Raw genomic sequence first — 25,189 nt, forward strand, 5'->3', positions numbered from 1 at the left:
AATTTATTAAAAATTCTATATTTTATTAATTCTATGGTAAAATAATGATAATATAATACCCGTTAATATGGAATAATAAAATGACATTTAACATGAATTAGTCTTTAACCCTTTCTCCATGATCAGCTTTTTAGAATATAAATCCACATATCCCAAAGTGAATCTTTAACAAATATATAAAAAGTATATCATTATAATGTATTATTATGTGGCTTCTCGATAAAATTAATATTTAATTATATGAATTTTCCACAATAAAACAATATTTTAATATTAGTTATTGTTAGAGTATTTTATTAAATTATATGCATAGGTATATAATAATAATAATGCATTCTATCTATCATATTATTTATAATTATTATAACAAACTATAACATTAAATTTTATTAATATACTTATGTTTTTTCAATTAACTATTTTAAATATATTTCCAATTTATATATACTTCAAAACTATGAAGTTTAAAAATTAATAGTGATTAATCTAATGCTATACCTTTATAATAAATAAAACATATAAAGCATCTTCTATTAATACTAATAATTTTAATACAAATGTAAAATACAAAAAGAGAATAATAACTCAATTAAAACTTAAAAAATGTTGCATATATAGTTCAATTTTATGTATTACTAAAAATGTTGAAATATAATAATATTTTATAGACATCGTTGTGTTGTCGAATCTCAATCGATATTTTATGATTATCTATTATATATTGGTAATATGGTTAATTAATCTTAAAAATATACGAATTAATTTGAAGGTATATTATAATGTAGATAATTGTTCCAAATGAATCTAATTATAATTTATACTATGATATATAATATTATTATACTGTTCGGTTATCAAAATACGATTTAAATTAAAACAAATGATACAAATAATAAGTTTTACTAAATAAAATGTTTTATTAAATAAAGAAACATATTGTGTTATTCATAATTCAATACAATTATGATTAACATATTTTATATAATAAATAATTATGATATAGATAATATGAATTAATATATGCAATATAGAGATTTTATTTTAATCATATTAAATCGGCATGAACACTCAATTGTATATATTATACTTTATGGGAAAAATGTTATGGGGCTTTTTTCATATTAATGGCAATGATCCTTTGGGAGTACATATTTTTAACTTCATCTCATGATTAAATATACGGATATAGTATATATATTTAATTAGTGTTCAAATTACAAAAAATTAAATAAAGATATAATACTTAGCCCTAACCCGAACATGGGTTCTACAACATAAAAACTATATAAAAATTATGCAAAAATTACTTCCCAATAGACAGATTCTTAACATATATTAATCATTATTAATATTCGAATCATATATTAATGATCCATTTTCTTCTTTATTTTTTTAGCTTTTCTCTTAAATGTTGTTTTTGAGATCGTTTCCGAAATCCAAATAACGAATACTAATATAAAATTAAAAAAAAATGTATAATTTATTTATATTCACAAATTAATCAGTGTAAAATATATTTTTTAATTGATTTATTATTTACCTTATATGCAATTCCTAATAAAATTAATGTTGCAACCAATATAAATGGAATTGAAATTAGTTTGTTTATTGTCAATGAACTAAATAGTGTTGTTTGAGAATCTGATACATCAGTTTGAGAATCTGACATATCAGTTTCAGATCTTGATACTGACGTTTCACCCAAGGAGACATCTTTTCCTTCTATAGGATTTGATGCAGAAACTTGTGGAGTTTTTTCCGTTATAAGTTCTGGAAATATATCTCGTATATTAGACTTAACGTAACTATTTCTAAAATGCTTATATTCATTTGATAATGTAGACAATATTTGTTTATATGAACTTCCATCAACATTATTAGAATCTTCATTAAGATCTTTATATTTGTTAACAAATTCTTCAGCATATTTTGAATATTTTGTTTTATCCTTGTTCGCCTTTGAAACTTCATTATACATTTTGCACAAATTTTTAAATAAATCATAAAGTTTAGACATAAGCTTAGTATCAATATCTATCAAATTTTCTTTTTTATTTATAAGATCAATATAAGATTTGTATTTCGAAACATCATCTATAGGCTTTTTATACTCATCGACATTTTGCATATTTTTACTATAAAAATCTTTTAAATTGGGAAATTCTTTATTTAACTTTTGATTTAATTTATAGCCTAACCATGTCATAATAAATACAACAATATCAATTTTGTCATCTGCATTACTCGAAAAATTATATGAACTTCCATAATATTTATTAAATAACCATAAACATCCAGCATTAATCTTATCGATATCACTGTCACATTTTTTACTAGGGCAGTAATTCTTGAGCATTCCAGTTGAAAAATCATAATTCCCAGATTCATTTAAATCATCGGAAAAAAACTTCCATATAGTTTCAAACTCTCCACACTAAAACAATTTTTAAAAATCAAATAAAAATGTCTATTAAAATGAACGTAACATTAATTTATATATAGTACAATATCAAAAATGTGTAATAACAGTTATTTTTATTCAACAAATTGTATGTACCATTTTACTAGTTAACATATTGGAAAAATATTTTTGAACTATAAATTAATTACATCATATTAATTTCATATATATTGCATCAAAATAGAGGACATCAAATTGTATTCTCTATATAAAAATTATCTGTAGTTAACCACATTTTATTTTTATATTAACTTAAAATTAATGTAAAGTAATAATACAATAGTAACACCATAGTAAATTTATATATATTTTATTGAAATCAGCTAAACTACCTTAAATTAAATATATTAATACATTTTGCTCATATGTATAACATAATTTATACTTAAATTCATGATTATTAATAATATCCATTATATAAATTTAACGAACTTTGTAATGAGTTTAAAATGGACCCCTTTATGTTATATCTCAATATAGAAAAATACAATTTTGTTCTCATATTTTAATAAATAGATTTATATCCATGAACCTATAAATATATAAAAATTAAGAAATCCATTATTACTATAATCCTTAAAATATATTAAACTTTTATATATTTGCTTCTAATACTATATACAAGGCTTTATTAAAATTAAATTATTTTCGAATTAAGTTACATGCTACATTTTCTATGAAAATTAAATAAATTTATATTGTTTTTAATGAATGTAGATAAATTCAAAATTCATTTTAATGTGCTCAATAACTTTATTTTTATTCCAATATACCTTATTGGGTAATTTTATAATATATTTTGCCATATTTTCCATTCTTTAAAAGAACAATTAGCACTGAACCCGTATATAAGCTTAAATAAGTTTTTATATGTAAATTGTTTTTAAAATAATACTTAGCAAATTTTAACATATAAATATATATTAATAATATTTTAAAGTATAATAGAAAACTATGTTTAATTAGGTTGTTATATTCCCCTTTAAGAGAAGAGAGATAAGATATATTTGCTCTTTTAATATATAAATTTAAATAAATATTTGCTAAGTGTTTTACATAGTTAATTTTATCTTATATATTATATTGTTGTAGTTATCAATGTATATCATTCAAATAATTTATTAAAAATTCTATATTTTATTAATTCTACGATGAAACAATGATAATATAATACGTGTTAATATTGAATAATCAAATGACATTTAACATTAAGTTTTTAACATTTTCTTTATTTATCCATTTTTTTATAATATAAAACCTCATATCTCAAATTGTCTCTTTAACAAATATATAATATTGATGCCTTTATAATGTATTATTATGTGTCTTTTCAATAAAATTAATATTTAATTATATGAAGGTTTCACAATAAAACAATATTTTAAAATTAACTATTTGTAATTTCTAGATTATATGTATAGGCATATAATAATGCATCATATCTATAATATTAAACTTTATTAATATATTTATATTTTATTTTTTAACTATTTTAAAATATAATATATTTATACCTCAAAATATAAAGTTTAAAAATTAATAGTAATTAATATAATTCTACCTTTATGATAAATTAAAACGTATGAAGCAACTTCTATTAATACAAGAAAATAATAGTAACTACAATTACAACTTCAAAAAATGTTAGAAACACGACAATAATTTATAGATTATGTTATATTGTCGATTCTCGATCGATATTGCATGTATCTATATTTTATGATTATCTATTATATATTGGTAATATGGTTAATTAATCTTAAAAATATACGAATTAATTTGAAGGTATATTATAATGTAGATAATTGTTCCAAATGAATCTAATTATAATTTATACTATGATATATAATATTATTATACTGTTCGGTTATCAAAATACGATTTAAATTAAAACAAATGATACAAATAATAAGTTTTACTAAATAAAATGTTTTATTAAATAAAGAAACATATTATGATATGCATAATTCATTATAATTATGATTAACAAACTTTATATAATAAATAATTGCGATATAGCATAATATGAATTAATATATGTAATATAGTTATTTTACTTTAATCATATTAAATATATATTAACACTCAATTATATATATTATAACTTATGAACAAATATGATGTAACTATTTTCATATTAATAGCAATGCTCCTTTGGGAGTACATATTTTTAAATTCATCTCGAAATTAAACATACGGGATGATACATATATTAAATTAGTGTTTAAATTATAAAAAAATAAATGCAATGTAATACTTAGCCCTAACCCGAATATGGGTTCCACAACATAAAAACTATATAAAAATTATACAAAAATTACTTCCCAATAGACAACTTATTAACATATATTAATCATTATTAATATTCGAATCATATATTAATGAATCATTTTCTTCATTATATTTTTTATTTTTTCTCTTAAACATTGTTTTTGAGATCGTTTCCGAAATCCAAGTGACGAATACTAATATAAAAATTTTAAAAAATGTATAATTTATTTATATTCACAAATTAATCAGTGATGAATATATTGTTTAATTGATTTATTATTTACCTTATATTCAATTCCCAAGAAAATTGATAATGCAACAAGCATAAATGCAATTGGAATTAGTGTCCTTTTTATTACGAATCTTCGTGAATATGTTGGAAGAGTTGGAAATTGATTACATTTATTTTTTAAATTACAATAATCATCTGATAATGTAGATAATAATTGATTATAGGGGCTGCCTTTACCATTATAATAATCTTCATTAAGTAAATCATATATTTCAGCAAAATTTTTAGCTTTTTCTAAATAATTATCGCAATTTGGGTTTTTTTCAAGCCCAATATACATGTCACATAATAATATAAATGCATAATAAAAATTAGACATATCTATAATACTAATACTCATCAAATTTTGTTTTTTATATATAAGATCCTTATAACTATTATAATCAGTAACACCATATATTTCCTGTTTATACTTATTATCTGTATCATCATCATTTATATAATGATCACAAAAAGGGTATATACTGCTGTGTTCATCAATTGTAATAAAGATTAACATATAACTTAACCATATCATAATGTATTCAACAATATTGATGTTACTTTTTGCAATAGAATTAAACACATAATTATCCTTAAAGAATGCATCAAGCAAATATAAACATCCAGCATTAATTTTACCGGTATCATCATTACATTTATCATTAGTACAGTACTCTTCGAAATATTCCTTATTTGTAAATTCATAGTTTCGATTAGCGCTCAAATGATCGGGAAACGCGTCCCTTAGTTCCTGGAACTTTTTACACTAAGAAATCATTTAAAAACAATTAATATAACGTGTATTATTGAAAATTTTATTAAAATAAAGTTTAATGATATATATGATACAATATCATAAAATGTAAAGGAAATTATTATTATTAAAAAATTATATACCACTTCGACATTCATTATAATGGGATTTTATTTTAATTTGTAAATTGAGTAAAATCATGCTGATTTATATACAATGCCCCCAATATGTGACATAAATACTTTAATCTTATATATAGCAACTGTATGTAGTTAAATATATTATAAGTTTTTCAATAATTAAATTAATATAGAATAATATTATTACTAAAGAAACGGTCTATTCCTTTTTTTGGTAACTACTAAGCTGCCTTAAATTGGAGATATTTAATACATTTTTGTCAGATGTATAATATAATTTATGATTATTAATAACATCCATCATAATTTTATTATAAAAATGTAAGTAGTTTAGTAATGAATTTAAAATACTCCCTCTTATATTTGTGTCTCAATATAGAAAAATACAATTTTTTTCTCACGCTTTAATAAATATATTTATATCCTGAACCCGTAAATATATAAAAATTAATAAATCTATTATTAGTATAATTTTTAAAAGTATATAAATATTTTATATACTTGTTTCTTATAATATAGTTTTTTCTAAAATTATAACATTTACAAAGTTCCATTGTTCCATTTTCTATGCAAATTATATAAGTTTATATTGTTTTTAATGAATATAGATAAATTCATAATCCATTTTAATGGTTCCGATAACTATATTTTTATTTCTACATACTTCAATTTATAAATATACCATATTGAGTAATTTTGCAATATATTTTACGCATAATTTTCACAGTTTAAAACAAATAACACTAAACCTGTATTTATTAAGTTATTTATAAGCTTAAATAAATCTTTGGATGTAGATTGTTTTTAAAATAATACTTAGTAAATATTAAACATATATACCTACTGATGATATTTTAATGTATAATAAAAAATTATATGTAAATAGGTTGTTATATTGTCCTTTAAGAGGAGAGAGATAAGATATATTGCTATTTTAATATATAAATTTAGATATAATATTCGTTAAATATTCTACATACTTAATTTTATCTTATATATTCTACTGTTATAGTTATCAATGTATATCATTCAAATAATTTATTAAAAATTCTATATTTTATTAATTCTAGAAAAAACAATGATAATATAATATGGAATAATAAAAGAAAATTTAACGTTGATTGAGTCTTTAACACTTTCTCTATTGATCCAGATTTTTATAATATAAAACTACAAATCCCAAATTGGATCTTTAACAAAATATATAACATTGATACCTTTATAATGTATTATTATGTCTTTTCGGTAATATTAACATTTAATTATATGAAGGTTTCACAATATAACAATATTTCAGTATTAGTTATTGATAGAATATTTTACTATTTTATATGTAAATAATAATAACGCATTCGATCTATCATATTATTTATAATTATTATAATAAAATATAACATTAAATTTTATTAATATACTTATATTTTTTCAATTAACTACTTATAATATATTTCCAATTTATATATACTTCAAAATTATAAAGCTTAAAATAAATAGTGATTAATCTAATATTATACCTTTATGGTAAATAAATTAATGTATATAGAACGATTTTTATTATTTGAATTTAAAACTTTAGCATAAAATTATATTATATATATCGAAAGTTAAAAGATAGTATGCCTATATCTATAATGTAATCTTTATATATTACTAAAAATGTTAGATGCATAAAACATCTTTTATAGGTATTGTTGTGTTGTTGAACCTCGATCGATATTTTATGAGTACCTATTATATATTGGTAATATGTTTAATTAATCTTAAAAACACACATATTAATATGAAGATATATTATAATGTAGACAATTGTTCCAAATGAGTCATCTTATAATAATACTCAACCTCATATATAATGCTATTATTACATTTCAATTGGCATAGTATAATTTAAATTAATTGTAGCACAAATTATAAGTTTCACTAAATAAAATTTTAATCAAATGAAGAAACATATTATGTTATACATAATTCAATATAACCACATATTAACAAGTTTTATATAATAAATAATTATGATATAGAATAATATGAATTGATATATGCAACATATACATTTTATTTTAATCATATAAAATTGCCATGAACACTCAATTATATATATTATAACTTATGAACAAATGGGATATGGCCCTTTTCATATTAATGGCCGTACTCCTTTTTTGGTTGCATATTTAGGCTTCAGCTCGATGTTAAAAATGCAGGATGGTACATATATTTAATTAGTGTTCAAATCATAAAAAATTAAATGCAATATAATACTTAGCCCTAACCCCAATATGAGTTCCACAACATAAAACTATATAAAAATTATGCAAAAATTATTTACTTCAAAATAGACAGTTCTTAACATATATCAATAATTATTACTATTCCTGAAATAGTCACTACTCTTCGAATTATATATTAATGAATCATTTTCTTCATTATATTTTTTATTTTTTCTCTTAATTTTTGTTTTTGAAATCGTTTCCGAAATCCAAATAATGAATACTAATATAAAATGTTAAGAAACGTATATTTTTTTTTAATGTTTGCATATATATAATAATTTTTTTTTTAATTCCTTATTAATTACCTTATAAGAAATTCCAAAAAAAATTGGTATTGCAACAAATATAAGTGCAATTGAAATTAGTGAATAAGTTAGAAGAGGTGGAAAATAACTACATTTATTTTTAAAATTATCATAATCCTTTGATAATATAGAAAATAGTTGTCTATATGATTCGTCTTTATTAATATCCAATTCTTTCTTAAGTTGTTCATATTTTTCTACAAATTCTTGAGTCTTTTCTAAATAATTATTGTAATTTGACTCGCTGTCATCACATTCAGTATACAATTTACATAATGATTTAAATGCATCATAAAATTTCGACATATTTTCTTTAGGAATATTAAATACATAATTATGTTTATTTATAAGATCTTTATAAGTACTATAACCATCAACATAATCTATATTCTTTTTATACCCATGGTAAGTTTTCATATTTTTTTCGTAAAATTCATTTATATTAGAAAATTCAGTGTTTAACTTATGATTTAATTTATAGCCTAACCACATCATAATATATACAACAATATCAATCTTGCCATCTGCATAATGGAAAAAAACTGATTTACCATCATAAAATGTATCTAATAACCATAAGCATCCACCATTAATTATATTGCTATAAGTTTTACATTCTTTATCAGGGCAGTGCTGCTTGAGAGCTCCACTTGTAGTCATATAATTTACAAGATCATCCAATTCATCGGGAATTTTCTCCCTCAAACTATCAAACTCTTTACACTAAGAAACAATTTTAAAAAATCAAATAAAAATGTCTATTAAAATAAACGTATTATTAATTTATAGATAGTAAAATATCAAAAATGTGTAATAACAAATATTTTTATTCAAGAAATTGTATGTACCACTGTACTAGTTAACATATTGGAGATTTATTTTTAAACTATAAATTAAGTATATCATATTAATTTCATATATTGCATCAGAATAGGGGACATAAAATTGGATTCTCTATATAAAAATTATATCTAGTTAACCATATTTTATTTTTAGTATTAATTTAAAATTAATGTAAAGTAATAATACAATAGTAATACTATAGTAAGTTTATATATATATTATTGAAATTATCTAAATTGCCTTAAATTGGAGATATTTGTTTTGGTCATATGTATAACATAAATTATGCTTAAATTTATGATTATTAATAATATCGATTCTAATTTTATTATAAAAATTTAAGGAATTTTATAATGAGTTTAAAATACATTCCCTTATGTCTCAATATATAAAAATACAAATTTGTTTATCATGTTTTAATAAATAGATTTATACCCATGAACACGTAAATATGTAAAAATTAATAAATTTATTATTAATATATTTTTTAAAAGTATATAAATAAATATTTTCTAATATATTTTAAATATTTAATACATGTTTCTAATGCTACATACCACTGTTTTATTAAAATTATAGTATTTTCAAATTAAGTTATGTTACTTACATCTCTATACAAATTAAATAAATTTATATTGTTTTTAATGAATGTAGATAAATTCAAAATTCATTTTAATGTGCACAATAACTTTATTTTTATTCCAATATACCTTATTGGATAATTTCATAATATATTTTCCCATCTTTTCCATTCTTTAAAACAATTTGTACTGAATCCGTATTTATAAGCTTAAATAAGTCTTTGAATGTAAATAGTTTTTAAAATCATACTTAGTAAATATTAAATATATAACATATAAATAAGTATTGATGCAAATTTTTAAGTATAATAGAAAACGATGTTTAATTATGTTGTTATATTACCCTTAAGAGGAGAGAGATAAGATATATTGCTATTTTAATATATAAATTAAATTGAATATTCACTAAATATTTTGCACTGTTCATTCTTATATTATATATTTTATTGTTATAGTTATCAATGGATATACATTAAAATAATTCGTTAAATTTTCTATATTTTATTAATTCATGGTAGAACAGCGATAATATAATACATGCGAATACGGGATAATAAAAAGACATTTAACGTTAATTGATCATTTACTATTTTCTCTATTTATTCAACTTTTTAGAATATAAAATTACAAATCCCAAATTTATTTTTAACAAAATATATAAAAATTATGCCTTTATAATGTATTATTATGCGTCTTTTCGATAAAATTAATATTTAATTATATGAACTTTCCACAATAAAACAATATTTCAATATTATTTACTAGTAGAGTAATTTATTATATTATATTTATAGGGGTACAATAATAACGTTATTCTATCTATCTAATTATTTATAACTATTAGAACAAAATATGATATGAAATTTATTAATATACTTATATTTTATTTTTTTTAAATTTTAAATGTAATATATTTATACTTAAAAACTATAAAGCTTAAAAATTAATATTAATTAATCTAATGTTATATCTTTATAGTAAATAAACTAATGTATATATAAGTATCTCTACTATTTGAATTTAAAACTTTAGCATAAAATGATACTATATATAACATAAAATTAAAAGGATTGTATACATATATCTATAATGTAATTTTTTATTAATATGTACATTTTTATTGATTATTAAAAATGTTAGATGCATAAAATGCATTTTATAGATAACGTTGTATTGTCGAATATAGATCGACATTTTATGAATATATATTATTACAGTTCAGTTGGATAAAACGATTTAGATCAAAATAAATATGATACAAGTTATAAGTTTTACTAAATAAAATTTTCATAAAATAAAGAAATATATTATTATATCCATAATTGAATATAGTTCTGGGTTATCAAGGCTTATATAATTGGCAATTATGATATTCCATAATACGGGTTCATATACAGTCAACATCTATATTAATATATACAATTTAGGCATTTTATTTTAATCATATTAAATCGGCATGAACACTCAATTATATATATTATAACTTATAAAACATGTTGCGCAATTCATTACATATTAGCTTATGCCCCTTTTTGGTTACATATTTCTGCTTTCGAACTTTATCTCGTGATTAAACATGCAGGATGGTATATATATTAAATTAGTGTTTAATTATAAAAATTAAATGCAATATAATACTTAGCCCTAATCCCAATATGGGTTCCACTAATATAACCCTGACCCACAACATAAAAACTATATAAAATTATGCAAAAATTACTCTCCAATAGACAGTTTCTTAAAATATATGAATCATTATTACTATCCCTGAAATAGTCACTCTCTTCGAATCATATATTAACGATTCATTTTCTTCTTTATATTTTTTATTTTTTCTCTTAGTTTTTGTTTTTGAAATCGTTTCCGAAATCCAAATAACGAATACTAATATAAAATGTTAAGAAATGTACGATTTTTTTGTTAATGTTTGCATATATATAATTAAAATAATATTTAAATGGAATATTTTTAAATTCCTTATTATTTACCTTATAAGAAATTCCTAAAAGAAATGCTATTGCACCAAATATCGATAAAACTGTAAACAATTTGTTTCCTATTGACGAACTTGATATATCTTCAGAATTTTGTGCAGAAATTAGTTGAGAACTTTGTTTGAATCTTTTTACACAATTTGTTGGTGTTTTTATCTCTGGAAAGGATGAACTATTGCTACATTTACTTTTTAAATTATTATAATCAGTTGATAAAGTACACAATATTTGACTATATGAAACATTTCCAGTAATACTATGATCTTCATTAAGTTCATTATATTTGTTAACAAATTCTTTAGCATTGTTCGAACAATTTTTGCAATCTGACGTTCTATCATTAAATTCATTATACATGGTACATAATGATTTAAATGGAGCATAAAATTTAGATATATCTTTAATATCCATATTCACAATTTTTTTTTTATCTAAAAGATCTATATAATTATTATACTCCGTAAAACCAACTATAGGATTTTTATACTTATTTTGATTTGATATATCTATATCATAAAAATATTGTAGACTGTTGTTTAAGTCATTTTTTTTTAGGTTTAACATATAACTTAACCATATCATAATGTAATAAAAAATATCGTTATTACTTTTTTCATCAAAGTTAAACGAATTAGGATCCCCAAAAAATCCACTAAGCAAATAAAAAAATCCAGCACTAATTTTTTTGATATCATCTTCACATTGATCATTATCACAATAACTATTTAATATATTATTATTTTCAAATTTATAATATTTATCTTTGTCTAATTTATCGGGGAAAGCACCCCATACATTCTCGAATTTTTGGCACTAAGAAAACATTTAAAAACAATTAATAAAACGTGTATTATTGAAAATTTTATTAAAATAAAGTTTAATGATATATATAATACAATATCAAAAAATATAAAGGAAATTATTATTATTATTAACAAATGCATATACCACTTCCTTATTCATTATAATGGAATCTTATTTTTGATTTGTAAATTGAGTAAAATAATTCTGCTTTATATACACTGTCCCCAATATGTGACGCAAATACTTTAATCCTATATATAGCAACTGTCTGTAGTTAAGTATATTATAAGTTTTTCAATAATTAAATTAATATAGAATAATATAATAATATTATTACTAAAGGAACGTTTTATTTCTTTTTGTGATAATTATTTAAATTACCTTAAATAGAGGGTTGCTTAATACATTTTTGATTAAATATAGATATGATGAATTTTATACAAAAAATTTTATTCTTACTAACATCTGGTATAGCTTATTATAAAAATGGATATACTTTTATAAATAATTTAAAGTATGTTTGAACATAGAAAAGGAATATATTTATATTTTATGTTTTAATGATTCCCCTTCTAAAACTTAAATACTGTATATATATAAAAAATAAAAAATTATATTATTACTATAATCCCTAAAAGTATATAAATAGTAATTTTTTAAAATATAATAAATATTTATATAGTTATTTCTAATACTATATACCATGTTTAATTAAAATTATATTATTTTCGAATTAAGTTGCATTGTTCCCTTTTTTAATTGCATATACATAATTTTAATATTATTTTATTTAATATAGATAACTTTACAATCTATGTTAATGAGTCCAATAACTTTATTTTTATTCTTATATAATTAAATTTAGAAATATATCTTATTATATAATTTTATAATACATTTTGCACATCTTTCTCACGGTTTAAAACGACAATTAGTACTGCTCTCGTATTTATAAGCTTAAATAAGTCTTTAAATGTATATTGTTTTTAAAATAATACTTAGTAAATATTAACATATAAATAACTATTGATGCAAAATTTAAAGTATAATAAAAAACCATGTGTAATTAGGTTGGTATATTTACATTTTAGATAGGAGAGATAAGGGAAGTATGTTTTTTTAAGACAAGGATGTCGCCATATAAGATTTATTTATTCTACATAGTTTAATTATATTTTATATTTTCTACCATTAAAACTTTCAATTAATGTATACATTATAAATAAATTAAAATTATTACTTTTCTAAATATATAGTTTGCTTTTATATTTTAATAAATAATATTTTACTGCATGTTTTATAATAAACTATATTTAGTTTTATGATGAAAAACTATATTTTTAAGTAAACTATAGAATTATTAATATTATTTTGCTTGATAATGTTAGTTTTAATATTATCACATTAAAGGCATACTTAGTTGAAGGCTATAATATTTCATATGATGTTTTGTGCATACAATTTTATTCTTATCATATCTTTAATAATATATATAATTAATATATATTAACGTGTTCGAATCAAATGGATTTAATGATTTTTTCATATTTAATACGTTTATCTATTGTTATTACTATTACTATTATTATTGTCATATCACTGTATAGTACAATGAGATAATTAATTCACTCAAGAGGAATATTTTAATCCAATTTGTATTTTTCCTTGTTTCATAGTTTTAAAGTATAACATTTTAGATCATATTATTTCGTAATACCAATATATTTAAATTATATATTTGTGAATTTGTATATATACAATAACCTAAAAAAAATATTATTGGTTAAAATTAATTATTACATACTTTTTCTGTATATTTTGCATTAATATATAATTGTAAATATTTCCAAATTTAACATATTTCAGTTTTTGCCACTTATACAATATTATATATATATTAGAACAATAACGCTATTCTATATATAATATTATTTATAATTATTAGAACAAACTATAACATTAAATTTTATTAATATACTTATGTTTTATTGTTTTAACTATTTTAAATATAATTTATTTATACCTCAAAATATAAAATTTACAAATTAATAGTTATTTATCTATTATTATATCTTATGATAAATAAATTATGACATATAAAGCAATTTCTATTAATACTAATTAATTTTAATACATATGTAAAGGAAATACAAAAAGATAATAGTAACTGCAATTAAAACTTAAAAAAATATTGTATATATATTTCAATTTTTTATTTATAACTAAAAATGTTAGAAGCATAATAATATTTTATAGACAATGTTATATTCTCGATCGATATTTATGAATCTATATTTTATGATTATCTATTATATATTGGTGATATGTTTAATTAATCTCAAAAACACATATATTAATCCGAATATATATTGTAATGTAGATGAATATTAAAAATGAATAATCTTATAATTCATACCCAGCCTCATATATAATGCTATTATTACAGTTCAGTTGTATAATATAATTTAAATTAAAGTAATTGTAACACAAAATATAGGTTTTCTAAATAAAATTTTCGTCAAATAAAGAAACGTATTTTGATATCCACAATTTAATATAGTCCCTGATCAAGTTTTATATAGGCAATTATGATATAGCACAATACGACTTCATATATAGCCAATATCTATATTAATGTATACAATATAAATATTTTACTTTAACTATATTAAATCGGCATGAACACTCAATTATACATATTGTAATTTATGAAATATGTTATGTAACCCCTCTCATATTGGCTTATTCCCCTTTTGGGTTGACATTTGGACTTATTTTCGACATTAAACATACAGGTATAGTATATATATTTAATAACCATTTATAGACAAATAAATATGATAAAATTATAAACGAATTAATAACAAAATGCCTTCAACCAAAAACATAGACTCCATAGAACAAAACTATAATACATAGTACAGAACCATGACCCTGAACCCTGAGTTCTCAAAAACCCAACCCTGAACCATTTCATATACATATATATCACCATCTATTATTGACTCAATTAAATAAATGCAATGCATCTATGAAATTGTTTATAGTATTATTCTATTAATAAACTTCAAAAAATTAAATTTTGTTTAATTTTACTTTCATTATGTAAAATATAAACATATGTATATAATATAAAATTATATGCATACAAATAATAAATACTATGATTATAGCAAATGGATCAATATTATTTCAATTATGAATTATTTTCGGAATATTCTTTCACGAATTATATACTATAAATAAGTATAAACGGAAAAATTCATATAAATATATAATCAAAATATATTTCATTTATTTTAATAATTACATAATAAAATTATAAACTTAAAACGTGAGCTCGTAAATGTAGAAAATACCACCATAATTCATTCGTCTAGAAGTATCACGTGCCAAACATTGTAGTTTAAGTGATAATTAGAAATAATTCTTTTGTTCGTTTTTTAGTTCGATATCACTTGAATATAATTATTATATGAAGATTATTTACTTGTTTTTTTTTTTAAAAGGTATTTTTCTATTGGTTCTTTAGATTCTAATAAAATCTTAAAAAGCTTTGGATTGTTTTCACGAATGTTTTGCATATTTTTTTGCATCTGAAATATTTCCTTAGAAGTAGATTTATCGTTATTTGAATATAGTTTTTCGGATGCTTCTTTTAATAGTAATATATCCTTTAAATCTTCTTGTTTTTTTGGAATAAGCTCAGGCTTAATTCCTTCTATCTGCATTGTTTCCTTAGGACTAGATTCATTGTTATTTGGATATAGTTTTTCGAATGTTTTTTGTAATTTTAATATATCCTCTAAATGTTTTTGATCTTTTGGAATAAACTCACTCTCAACTGTTCCAATTCGAATTTTTACCGTAGGAAGAGATTCATTACTTGAATATATTACAACTATTTGATTATGTGGAGAAGTTAAGGGTACATTCCTAATTATATATTTTATTTGTTTATTTTGTTTATTTTTTTTACATATACCAAAACAATTAAATTCTCTATCATCTTCATCATCTTCATCATCTTTAGGATTGTTATTCTTTAATTGTGTTTCGTTACTTTTGTTTCTGTCTTTAGTGCCACGAATACTTTTATTTATTACATCAGATATCTTAGATTGGTAATACATGTGAATAAACATACAATATATATATGCGATAATATATACGTCACAACATGTAAATAACCACATTATATAATTTTCTATATATTAGTTTATATTTTGTTTTGACAACTTACTTTCTGTTCGGAGCAATGTACTGACACAGCCAAAAGGGAATATAAGACGATACAAACTAAACTAAATATCCTCTTATTCATTTTCTTATTAATAAAAAGTGTTTCCTCGAAGAAGTACGCTTTAAATAATATATATGTTTTATATTTTTTCAATTTCTTTTTTATCTATTATTTTTGTAAAATAATAATGCTATTATTTAATATTAAAATATATGTAAGCAAATTATTTTATATTTATGAAACTATGTATTGCTTCTATTTTAAAGCATTCACAAATTTATAATACTGCAAGTATAAGTTAACAAATTTTAATATTCTATTTTTATTTTAAATGCATAAAAATATATATAACAATTTGTTCTAAATATATAAAAATATATATATTTGTTCTGAATGTTTTTATTTAGTTGAACCACTATATTTAATATAACATAGTTATTTTTAATACTTAAAATATAAATAAATTAATGCACTAATTTATATGAATATATCATCATATATATAACAACTGTTATCATCAGAGATATAAACATGCAATTGCTAAAATTTTTATATTTAGTTTTTTTTTCAAATAACAACAAATTTTCGAAAAGATTGCATTATTTTAATTATATACAAATAAGTTTATGTAACAAATTCAACCTAAAATATATTTTTTCATATTTTTATATAAATAAGTCTTTAGTATAATTTAAAGGTTCATTTAATAATATGTTTGATACTTTATAAAACTTATATTTTTCTATTGTTTGTCTACAAGAAAATTAATAAATATTAATTGTGATAATAAAATATTAGATACATATATATTGTAAATCAATATATTCAAACATATGAAAAACAATTAACAACAGTTGTTTGCATCTAAATGCATTTTTATTTTTATACTTCTCAACTGTTTAATATTATTTAATAATGTTCTACATTTTATTTTTCTTCGTTTTTTAAAATATATGACCTCCATAGATTGATATGTAATAATTTTATTTATAAATATATCTCAAAATATGCAACATCAAATATATTATTTCTATTAAAATAATATAAAATATTCAAATTTTTAAATGTAATTCAAAAAATAATACATATAGAACCAATTTATTTTTATTCCAAATAAAAAAATGAAGTATACTTAATGCTACTAACTTTTATTTTCATCATGTTCATTTAACCGATGTTAAGACACTTTTGTATTTAAACAATACAATATTTTGACTTTTATAAATAATAATTAAAGACAAATAAATATTATAATTCAGTTATAATAGAGAATTCAATCATATAGAAAATTTATTTTATGTTTTATTATAAAATACGAAACAAACTCTTGAAATGTACCATATATACACAATACTTCTTTATGTTAATAGACAAATTTAATATTTATTATTCTTTAAATTCGACTTCAAATACATGTTAATTAAATTTATCATACAAATAATCGCTTTTTCTTTTATAAACAAAAAATTAACAAAAAAAATAAATTAATAAATGGTGCAGGATCGACCTGTATAAGTTTGTATATATTTGATAATCCCATTTTTTCATCGTTCTTCCTTACTTCCCATTCTTCTCTTCCAGCTTTTCATATTATGCATCGTAATTATTTAAATCGGTGTTCTCTTCTAGGGCCAAGTCGATTCCAATGTTTGATCAATTTACACATAAACCATTAATCACAAATTAACAATAAAATACACAGTTCGAAATATTTACCATTAAGTTATATTAACACAAAATGCAAATCTTATAATTTTTCAAAATATATTACATTATTCGTTCCCTTTCATAGTCATCTTCATTTTCATTTTTTCTTACATATTTAGACTTAATATAAATATTAAAATCTCCAACTTATCCTATACATATTTTTAATAACTTGTTTATTATATATATTTAAAACAATTCCTTAGATTTATAAATATTATCAAATTATAAAAAATTAAATGCAATATAATACTTAACCCTAACCCCAATATTGGTTCCGCAGATACAACCCTGATCCACAACATAAAAACTATATAAAAATTATGATCAAAATTACTTCCAAATAGACAGTTTCTTAAAATATATAAATCATTATTACTATTCCTGAAATAGTCACTCTCTTTGAATCATATATGAACGATTCATTCTCTTCTTTATATTTTTTATTTTTTCTCTTAAATATTGTTTTTGAGCTCGTTTACGAAATCCAAATAACGAATACTAATATAAGATGTTAAGAAGCATATGTTTTCTTTGTTAATGTTTGCATATATATAATATTTTTTTTTAATTCCTTATTATTTACCTTATAAGAAATCCCTAAAAAAATTGCTATTGCAACTAATATCGATAAAATTGGAATTAATTTGCTTGCTATAGACGAACTTGATGTAACTTCAGAAATTATGTTTTCTATATCTGGAATGGATGGAAAATCTTTACATTTATTTTCTAAATTAGCATAATCATTTAATAAATTAATCAATACATAAAAATAGCGGTTATTTTCACCAATGTTATGATCTATGATAATTGTTTTATATGTTTCAACAAATTGACTAGCTTTTCCCGAACATTGCGTGCAATTTGAGTAGTTTGTATCAAGCTCATTATATATGTCACATAATGTATTAAATACATCATATAATTTAGATACAATGCTCATATCCATACTTAAAAAATAATCATTTATATCTATAAGATCCTTATAACTATTATGACTACTAATATAATCTATATTTTTACTATACTTATTACCATGCTCTATATATGTTTTATAAAAAGAGCCTATACTGTCGTTTTCTTCAGTTTTGGTAAGGTTTAACATATAAATTAACCATATCATAATGTATTGAACAATATAGATGTTTCCTTTTGCATCATTTTGAAACGTAGTCTCATCCTTAAAGAATGTATCAAAAAAATATAAACATCCAGCATTAATTTTGTCGAGATCAGTATCACAACTATCACCAGTACAATACCTTTTGAAATGTGTATCATCTTTAAATTGATACATTTTCTTATCGTCCAATTGATCAGGAAACCATTTCCTTACATCCTGGAACTTTTTACACTAAGAAAACATTTAAAAATAATTAATAAAAAGTATATTATTGAAAATTTTATTAAAATAAAGTTTAATGATATTTATATATGGTCAATATCAAAAAATGTAAAGAAAATTATTATTATTAAAAAATGTATATACCACGTCCTTATCCATTATAATGGAATTTTATTTTTGATTTGTAAATTGAATAAAATCATGCTGTTTTATATACACTGCATCAAATATGAGACGCAAATACTTTAACCCTATATATAACTGTCTGTAGTTAAATATATTATAAGTTTTTCAATAATTAAATTAATATAGAATAATATAATAATATTATCACTAAAGAAACATTTTATTCCTTTTTATGATAATTAGCTAAATTGCCTTAAATAGAGGGTTGTTTAATACATTTTTTATTAAATATTTATATGATGTATTTTATACAAGAAATGCATTCTTACTAGCATCTTGTATAAATATGTTATAAAAATGAACATACATTTATAATGAATCTAAAGTATGTTTGAACATAGAAAAGAAATATATTTATATCTTATGCTTTAATGAATGCCCTTAAGAAATTTAAATACTGTATAAATTTAAAAAATAAAAATTATATTATTACTATAATCCTTAAAAGTATATAAATAGTCTTTTTTAAAAATGTATTAAATACTATATACTTGTTCCTAATAATATATAATATAGTCTTTTCTAAAATAACACTTACAAAATAAGTTGAAGTTTTACATTTTCTATGCAGAATACATAAATTTATATTGTTTTTAATGAATGTAGATAAATTAAAAAATAATTTTAATGCGTTAAATAACTTTATTTTTATTTCCATATACTTCAATTTGTAAGTATCCCTTATTGTGTAATTTTATAATATATTTTACCCATAATTTCCAAGGTTTAAAACGACAATTAGCACTGAACCCGTATTTATAAGCTTAAATAAGTTTTTATATATAGATTGTTTTTAAAATAATACTTAGTAAATATTAAACATATATACCTACTGATGATATTTTAAAGTATAATAGAAAACTGCGTTTAATTAGGTTGTTATATTACTCTTTGGTGGGGAGAGATAAGATATATTTGCTCTTTTAATATATAAATTAAGTTAAATATTTGCTAAATGTTTTACATAGTTCATTTTTATCTCATATATTTTATTATTATAATTATCAACGTATATATATTCAAGTAATCTGTTAAAAATTCTATATTTTATTAATTCTACGATAAAGCAATGATAATTCCGATTATAAAATGGTGATTAATTAAACAATGATAATATAATATGGAATAATAAAAATACGTTTAACGTGAATTGAGTTTTTAACCTTTTCTCCATTGCCCATATTTTTATAATATAAAACTACAAATCACCAATTGGATCTTTAACAAAATATATAACATTGATACCTTTATAATGTATTATTATTATGTCTTTTCGATAAAATTAATATTTAATTATATGAAGGTTTCACAATAAAACAATATTTTAATATTAACTATTTTTAATTTCTAGATTATATGTATAGGCATATAATAATGCATCATATCTATAATATTAAACTTTATTAATATGCTTATATTTTATTTTTTAACTATTTTAAAATATAATATATTTATACCTCAAAATATAAAATTTAAAAATTAATAGTGATTAATCTATTATTATACCTTATGATAAATAAATTAAAGCGTACAAATCAACTTCTATTAATACAAGAAGATAATAGTAACTACAATTAAAAAAATCTTAGAAGCATAACAATAATTTATAGATTATGTTATATTCTCGATTCTCGATCAATATTTATGAATCTATATTTTATGATTATCTATTATGCATTATTAGTGTACTTAATTAACATTAAAAATATAATCATTAATATGAATCGAATTATAATTATACTCTGATAATAAAATTATTATACTGTTCGGTTATAAAAATACGATTTAAATTAAAATAAATATGATGCAAATAATAAGTTTTACTAAATAAAATATTTCACCAAATAAAGAAACATATTGTGTCATGAATAATTCAATATAACAACATATTAACTTTTATATAGGCAATTATGATGTAACATAATATGAATTAATATATGTAATATAGTTATTTTGCTTTAATCATATTAAATATATATTAACACTTAATTATATATATTATAACTTATGAACAAATGTGATGTAGCCTTTTTCATATTAATGGTAATGCTCCTTTGGGAGTACAGATTTTTAACTTCATCTCGAAATTAAACATACGGGATGATACATATATTAAATTAGTGTTTAAATTATAAAAAATTAAATGAAATATAATACTTAGCCCTAACCCGAATATGGGTTCCATAACATAAAAACTATATAAAAATTATGCAAAAATTACTTCGAAATAGACAGTTTCTTAAAATACATCAATCGTCATATTCAGAATAATTTATTAATGATCAGTTTCTTCTTTATATTTTTTATTCTTTCTCTTAAACATTGCTTTTGAAATCGTTTCCGAAATCCAAATAACGAATACTAATATAAAAATTTAAAAAAATGTATAATTTATTTATATTCACAAATTAACCAGTGCTGAATATATTGTTTAATTGACTTATTATTTACCTTATATGCAATTCCCAAGAAAATTGATACTGCAACAAATATAAATGCAATTGGAATTAGTGTCCTTTTTATTACTAATCTTCGTGAATATGTTGGAAGTGATGGAAAATCATTACATTTATTTTTTAAATTATTATAATCATTTGATAATGTAGATAATAATTGATTATAGGGGCTGCCTTTACCATTATTATAATCTTCATTAAGTTCATCATATTTTTTAGCAAATTCTTTAGCTTGTCCCGAAAATTTATTGCAATCTGAGTTTGTTTCAAACTCAATATACATGTCACATAATAATATAAATACATCATAAAATTTAGACATATCTTTAGTACTAATACTCATCAAATTTTGTTTTTTATCTATAAGATCCTTATAATTCTCATAATCAGTAACACCAACTATTTTCTCATTATACTTATTATCTTTATTATATTTATTATATTCAGTATATTTATTTATAAATATTTCATAAAAAGGCTCTATACTGTCGTTTTCGTTCATTCTTTTATAGTTTAACATATAACTTAACCATATCAAAATGTATTCAACAATATTGGTGTTTCCTTTTGCAATAAAACTAAACGAGGTAGGATTTCCAAAAATTTCATTAAACAAATATAAACATCCAGCACTAATATTATCGAGATCATTATCACAATTTTCATTAGTACAGTATTCTTTGAAATCTTTATTATCTTTAAATTTATAGATTTCACTACTCGAATCATATTCTAAATTTGTCCATACATCCTGGAACTTTTTACACTAATAAATCATTTAAAAACAATTAATAAAAACGTGTATTATTGAAAATTTTATTAAAATAAAGTTTAATGATATTTATATATAATACAATATCAAAACACATAGAGAAAATTATTATTATTAAAAAATGTATGTACCACTTCTTTATTCATTGTGATAGAATTTTATTTTTGATTTGTAAATTGAGTAAAAGCATGCTGTTTTATATACAATTCCCCAAATATGCGACGCAAATACTTTAACCCTATATATAACAACGGTCTGTAGTTAAATATATAAGTTTTTCAATAATTAAATTAATATAGAATAATGTTATTACTAAAGAAACGATCTATTCCTTTTTTTGATAACTAATAAGCTGCCTTAAATTGGAGATATTTAATACATTTTGGTCAAATGTATAATATAATTTATGATTATTAATAACATCCATTATAATTTTATTATAAAAATTTTAGTTTAGTAATGAATTTAAAATACTCCCTCTTATATGTGTGTCTCAATATAGAAAAATAATATTCTTTTTCTCATGCTTTAATAAATCTATTATTAGTATAATTTTTAAAAGTATATAAATATATATTTATATACTTGTTTCTTATAATATATATCAATATTTTATTTAAATTATAACATTTACAAAGTTCCATTTTTCTATTTTCTATGCAAATTATATACATTTATATTGTTTTTAATGAATATAGATAAATTCATAATCCATTTTAATGATTCCGATAACTATATTTTCATTTCTATATACTTCAATTTATAAATATACCTTATTGAGTAATTTTACAATATATTTTACGAATAATTTTCACGGTTTAAAACAATTAGCACTGGACCTGTATTTGTAAGCTTAAATACGTTTTTATATGTATATTCTTTTTAAAATAATACTAATTAAATACTAAATATTAACATATAAATAACTATTGATGGAAATTTTAAAGTATAATAGAAAACTATGTTTAATTAAGTTATTGTATTTCACTTTAAGAGGAGAGAGATAAGATATATTTTCTCTTTTAATATATAAATTTAGATAAATATTTGTTAAATGTTTTACATAGTTATTTTTTATCTTATATAATCTATTGTTATAGTTATTAATGCATATACATTCAAATAATTTATTAAAAATTCTATATTTTATTAATTCTATGATAACATAATGTTGTTTTTAATTAAATACGATTCATTAAACATTGATAAAATGACATTTAACATGAATTAAATCTTTATCATTTTCTCCATGGATCCAAATTTTTATAATATAAAACCACATATCCCAAAGTGGATCTTTAACAAATATATAAAAATTATATCATTATAATGCATTATTATTTGTCTTTTCGATAATATTAATGTTTATTATATGAAAGTTTCACAATAAAACAATATTTCAATATTAGTTATTGGTAGAGTATTTTGTTATGTTATATATATAGGCGTATAATAATAACGCTATTTTATCCTTCATATTATTTATAATTATCAGAACAAACTATAACATTAAATTTTATTAATATACTTATATTTTATTTTTTTAATTTTTTGAAATATAATTTATTTATACCTGAAAACTATGAAGTTTAAAAATAAATAGTGATTAATCTATTATTATACCTTATGATAAATGAATTAAAGCATATAAATCAACTTCTATTATTACTAATTAATTTTAATAAAAATGTAAAGGAAATACAAAAGAGAATAGTAACTACAATTAAAACATCAAAAATATTGATATATAGTTCAATTTTTTATGTATTACTAAAAATGT

General features: G+C 20.0%; 7 protein-coding genes across 7 annotated transcripts; all 7 read right to left on the minus strand.

The window, feature by feature from the left end:
- Positions 1-1,384: 1,384 nt before the first annotated feature.
- PY17X_1300161 (PIR protein) lies at positions 1,385-2,575 on the minus strand (the record flags this gene model as incomplete). The annotated part of the gene is made up of 3 exons (XM_022956554.1): positions 1,385-1,450; positions 1,541-2,434; positions 2,558-2,575. The coding sequence occupies 3 exons, from the start codon at positions 2,573-2,575 to the stop codon at positions 1,385-1,387; spliced, it is 978 nt and encodes a 325-aa protein (XP_022811003.1).
- Positions 2,576-4,839: 2,264 nt separating this feature from the next.
- Positions 4,840-5,918, minus strand: PY17X_1300167 (uncharacterized protein; the record flags this gene model as incomplete). The annotated part of the gene is made up of 3 exons (XM_721874.3): positions 4,840-4,926; positions 5,017-5,772; positions 5,904-5,918. The coding sequence occupies 3 exons, from the start codon at positions 5,916-5,918 to the stop codon at positions 4,840-4,842; spliced, it is 858 nt and encodes a 285-aa protein (XP_726967.3).
- A 2,385-nt stretch (positions 5,919-8,303) lies between these two features.
- On the minus strand, positions 8,304-9,341 carry PY17X_1300175 (PIR protein; the record flags this gene model as incomplete). Its single annotated transcript, XM_034637653.1, has 3 exons — positions 8,304-8,390; positions 8,476-9,198; positions 9,324-9,341. 3 exons carry the CDS (start codon positions 9,339-9,341, stop codon positions 8,304-8,306), a joined length of 828 nt encoding a protein of 275 aa, XP_034493592.1.
- Positions 9,342-11,696: 2,355 nt separating this feature from the next.
- Positions 11,697-12,856, minus strand: PY17X_1300181 (PIR protein; the record flags this gene model as incomplete). The annotated part of the gene is made up of 3 exons (XM_034637654.1): positions 11,697-11,783; positions 11,888-12,706; positions 12,842-12,856. The coding sequence occupies 3 exons, from the start codon at positions 12,854-12,856 to the stop codon at positions 11,697-11,699; spliced, it is 921 nt and encodes a 306-aa protein (XP_034493593.1).
- A 3,323-nt stretch (positions 12,857-16,179) lies between these two features.
- PY17X_1300189 (fam-c protein) lies at positions 16,180-17,021 on the minus strand (the record flags this gene model as incomplete). The annotated part of the gene is made up of 2 exons (XM_723255.2): positions 16,180-16,812; positions 16,941-17,021. The coding sequence occupies 2 exons, from the start codon at positions 17,019-17,021 to the stop codon at positions 16,180-16,182; spliced, it is 714 nt and encodes a 237-aa protein (XP_728348.2).
- Positions 17,022-19,040: 2,019 nt separating this feature from the next.
- Positions 19,041-20,154, minus strand: PY17X_1300195 (PIR protein; the record flags this gene model as incomplete). Its single annotated transcript, XM_022954989.1, has 3 exons — positions 19,041-19,148; positions 19,234-20,004; positions 20,140-20,154. The coding sequence occupies 3 exons, from the start codon at positions 20,152-20,154 to the stop codon at positions 19,041-19,043; spliced, it is 894 nt and encodes a 297-aa protein (XP_022810836.1).
- A 2,289-nt stretch (positions 20,155-22,443) lies between these two features.
- On the minus strand, positions 22,444-23,555 carry PY17X_1300203 (PIR protein; the record flags this gene model as incomplete). The annotated part of the gene is made up of 3 exons (XM_034637655.1): positions 22,444-22,542; positions 22,633-23,403; positions 23,541-23,555. The coding sequence occupies 3 exons, from the start codon at positions 23,553-23,555 to the stop codon at positions 22,444-22,446; spliced, it is 885 nt and encodes a 294-aa protein (XP_034493594.1).
- Between the last annotated feature and the right edge of the window lie 1,634 nt (positions 23,556-25,189).

The sequence above is a fragment of the Plasmodium yoelii genome (genome assembly GCF_900002385.2).
Source record: "Plasmodium yoelii strain 17X genome assembly, chromosome: 13".
NCBI classification, from domain to species: domain Eukaryota; phylum Apicomplexa; class Aconoidasida; order Haemosporida; family Plasmodiidae; genus Plasmodium; species Plasmodium yoelii.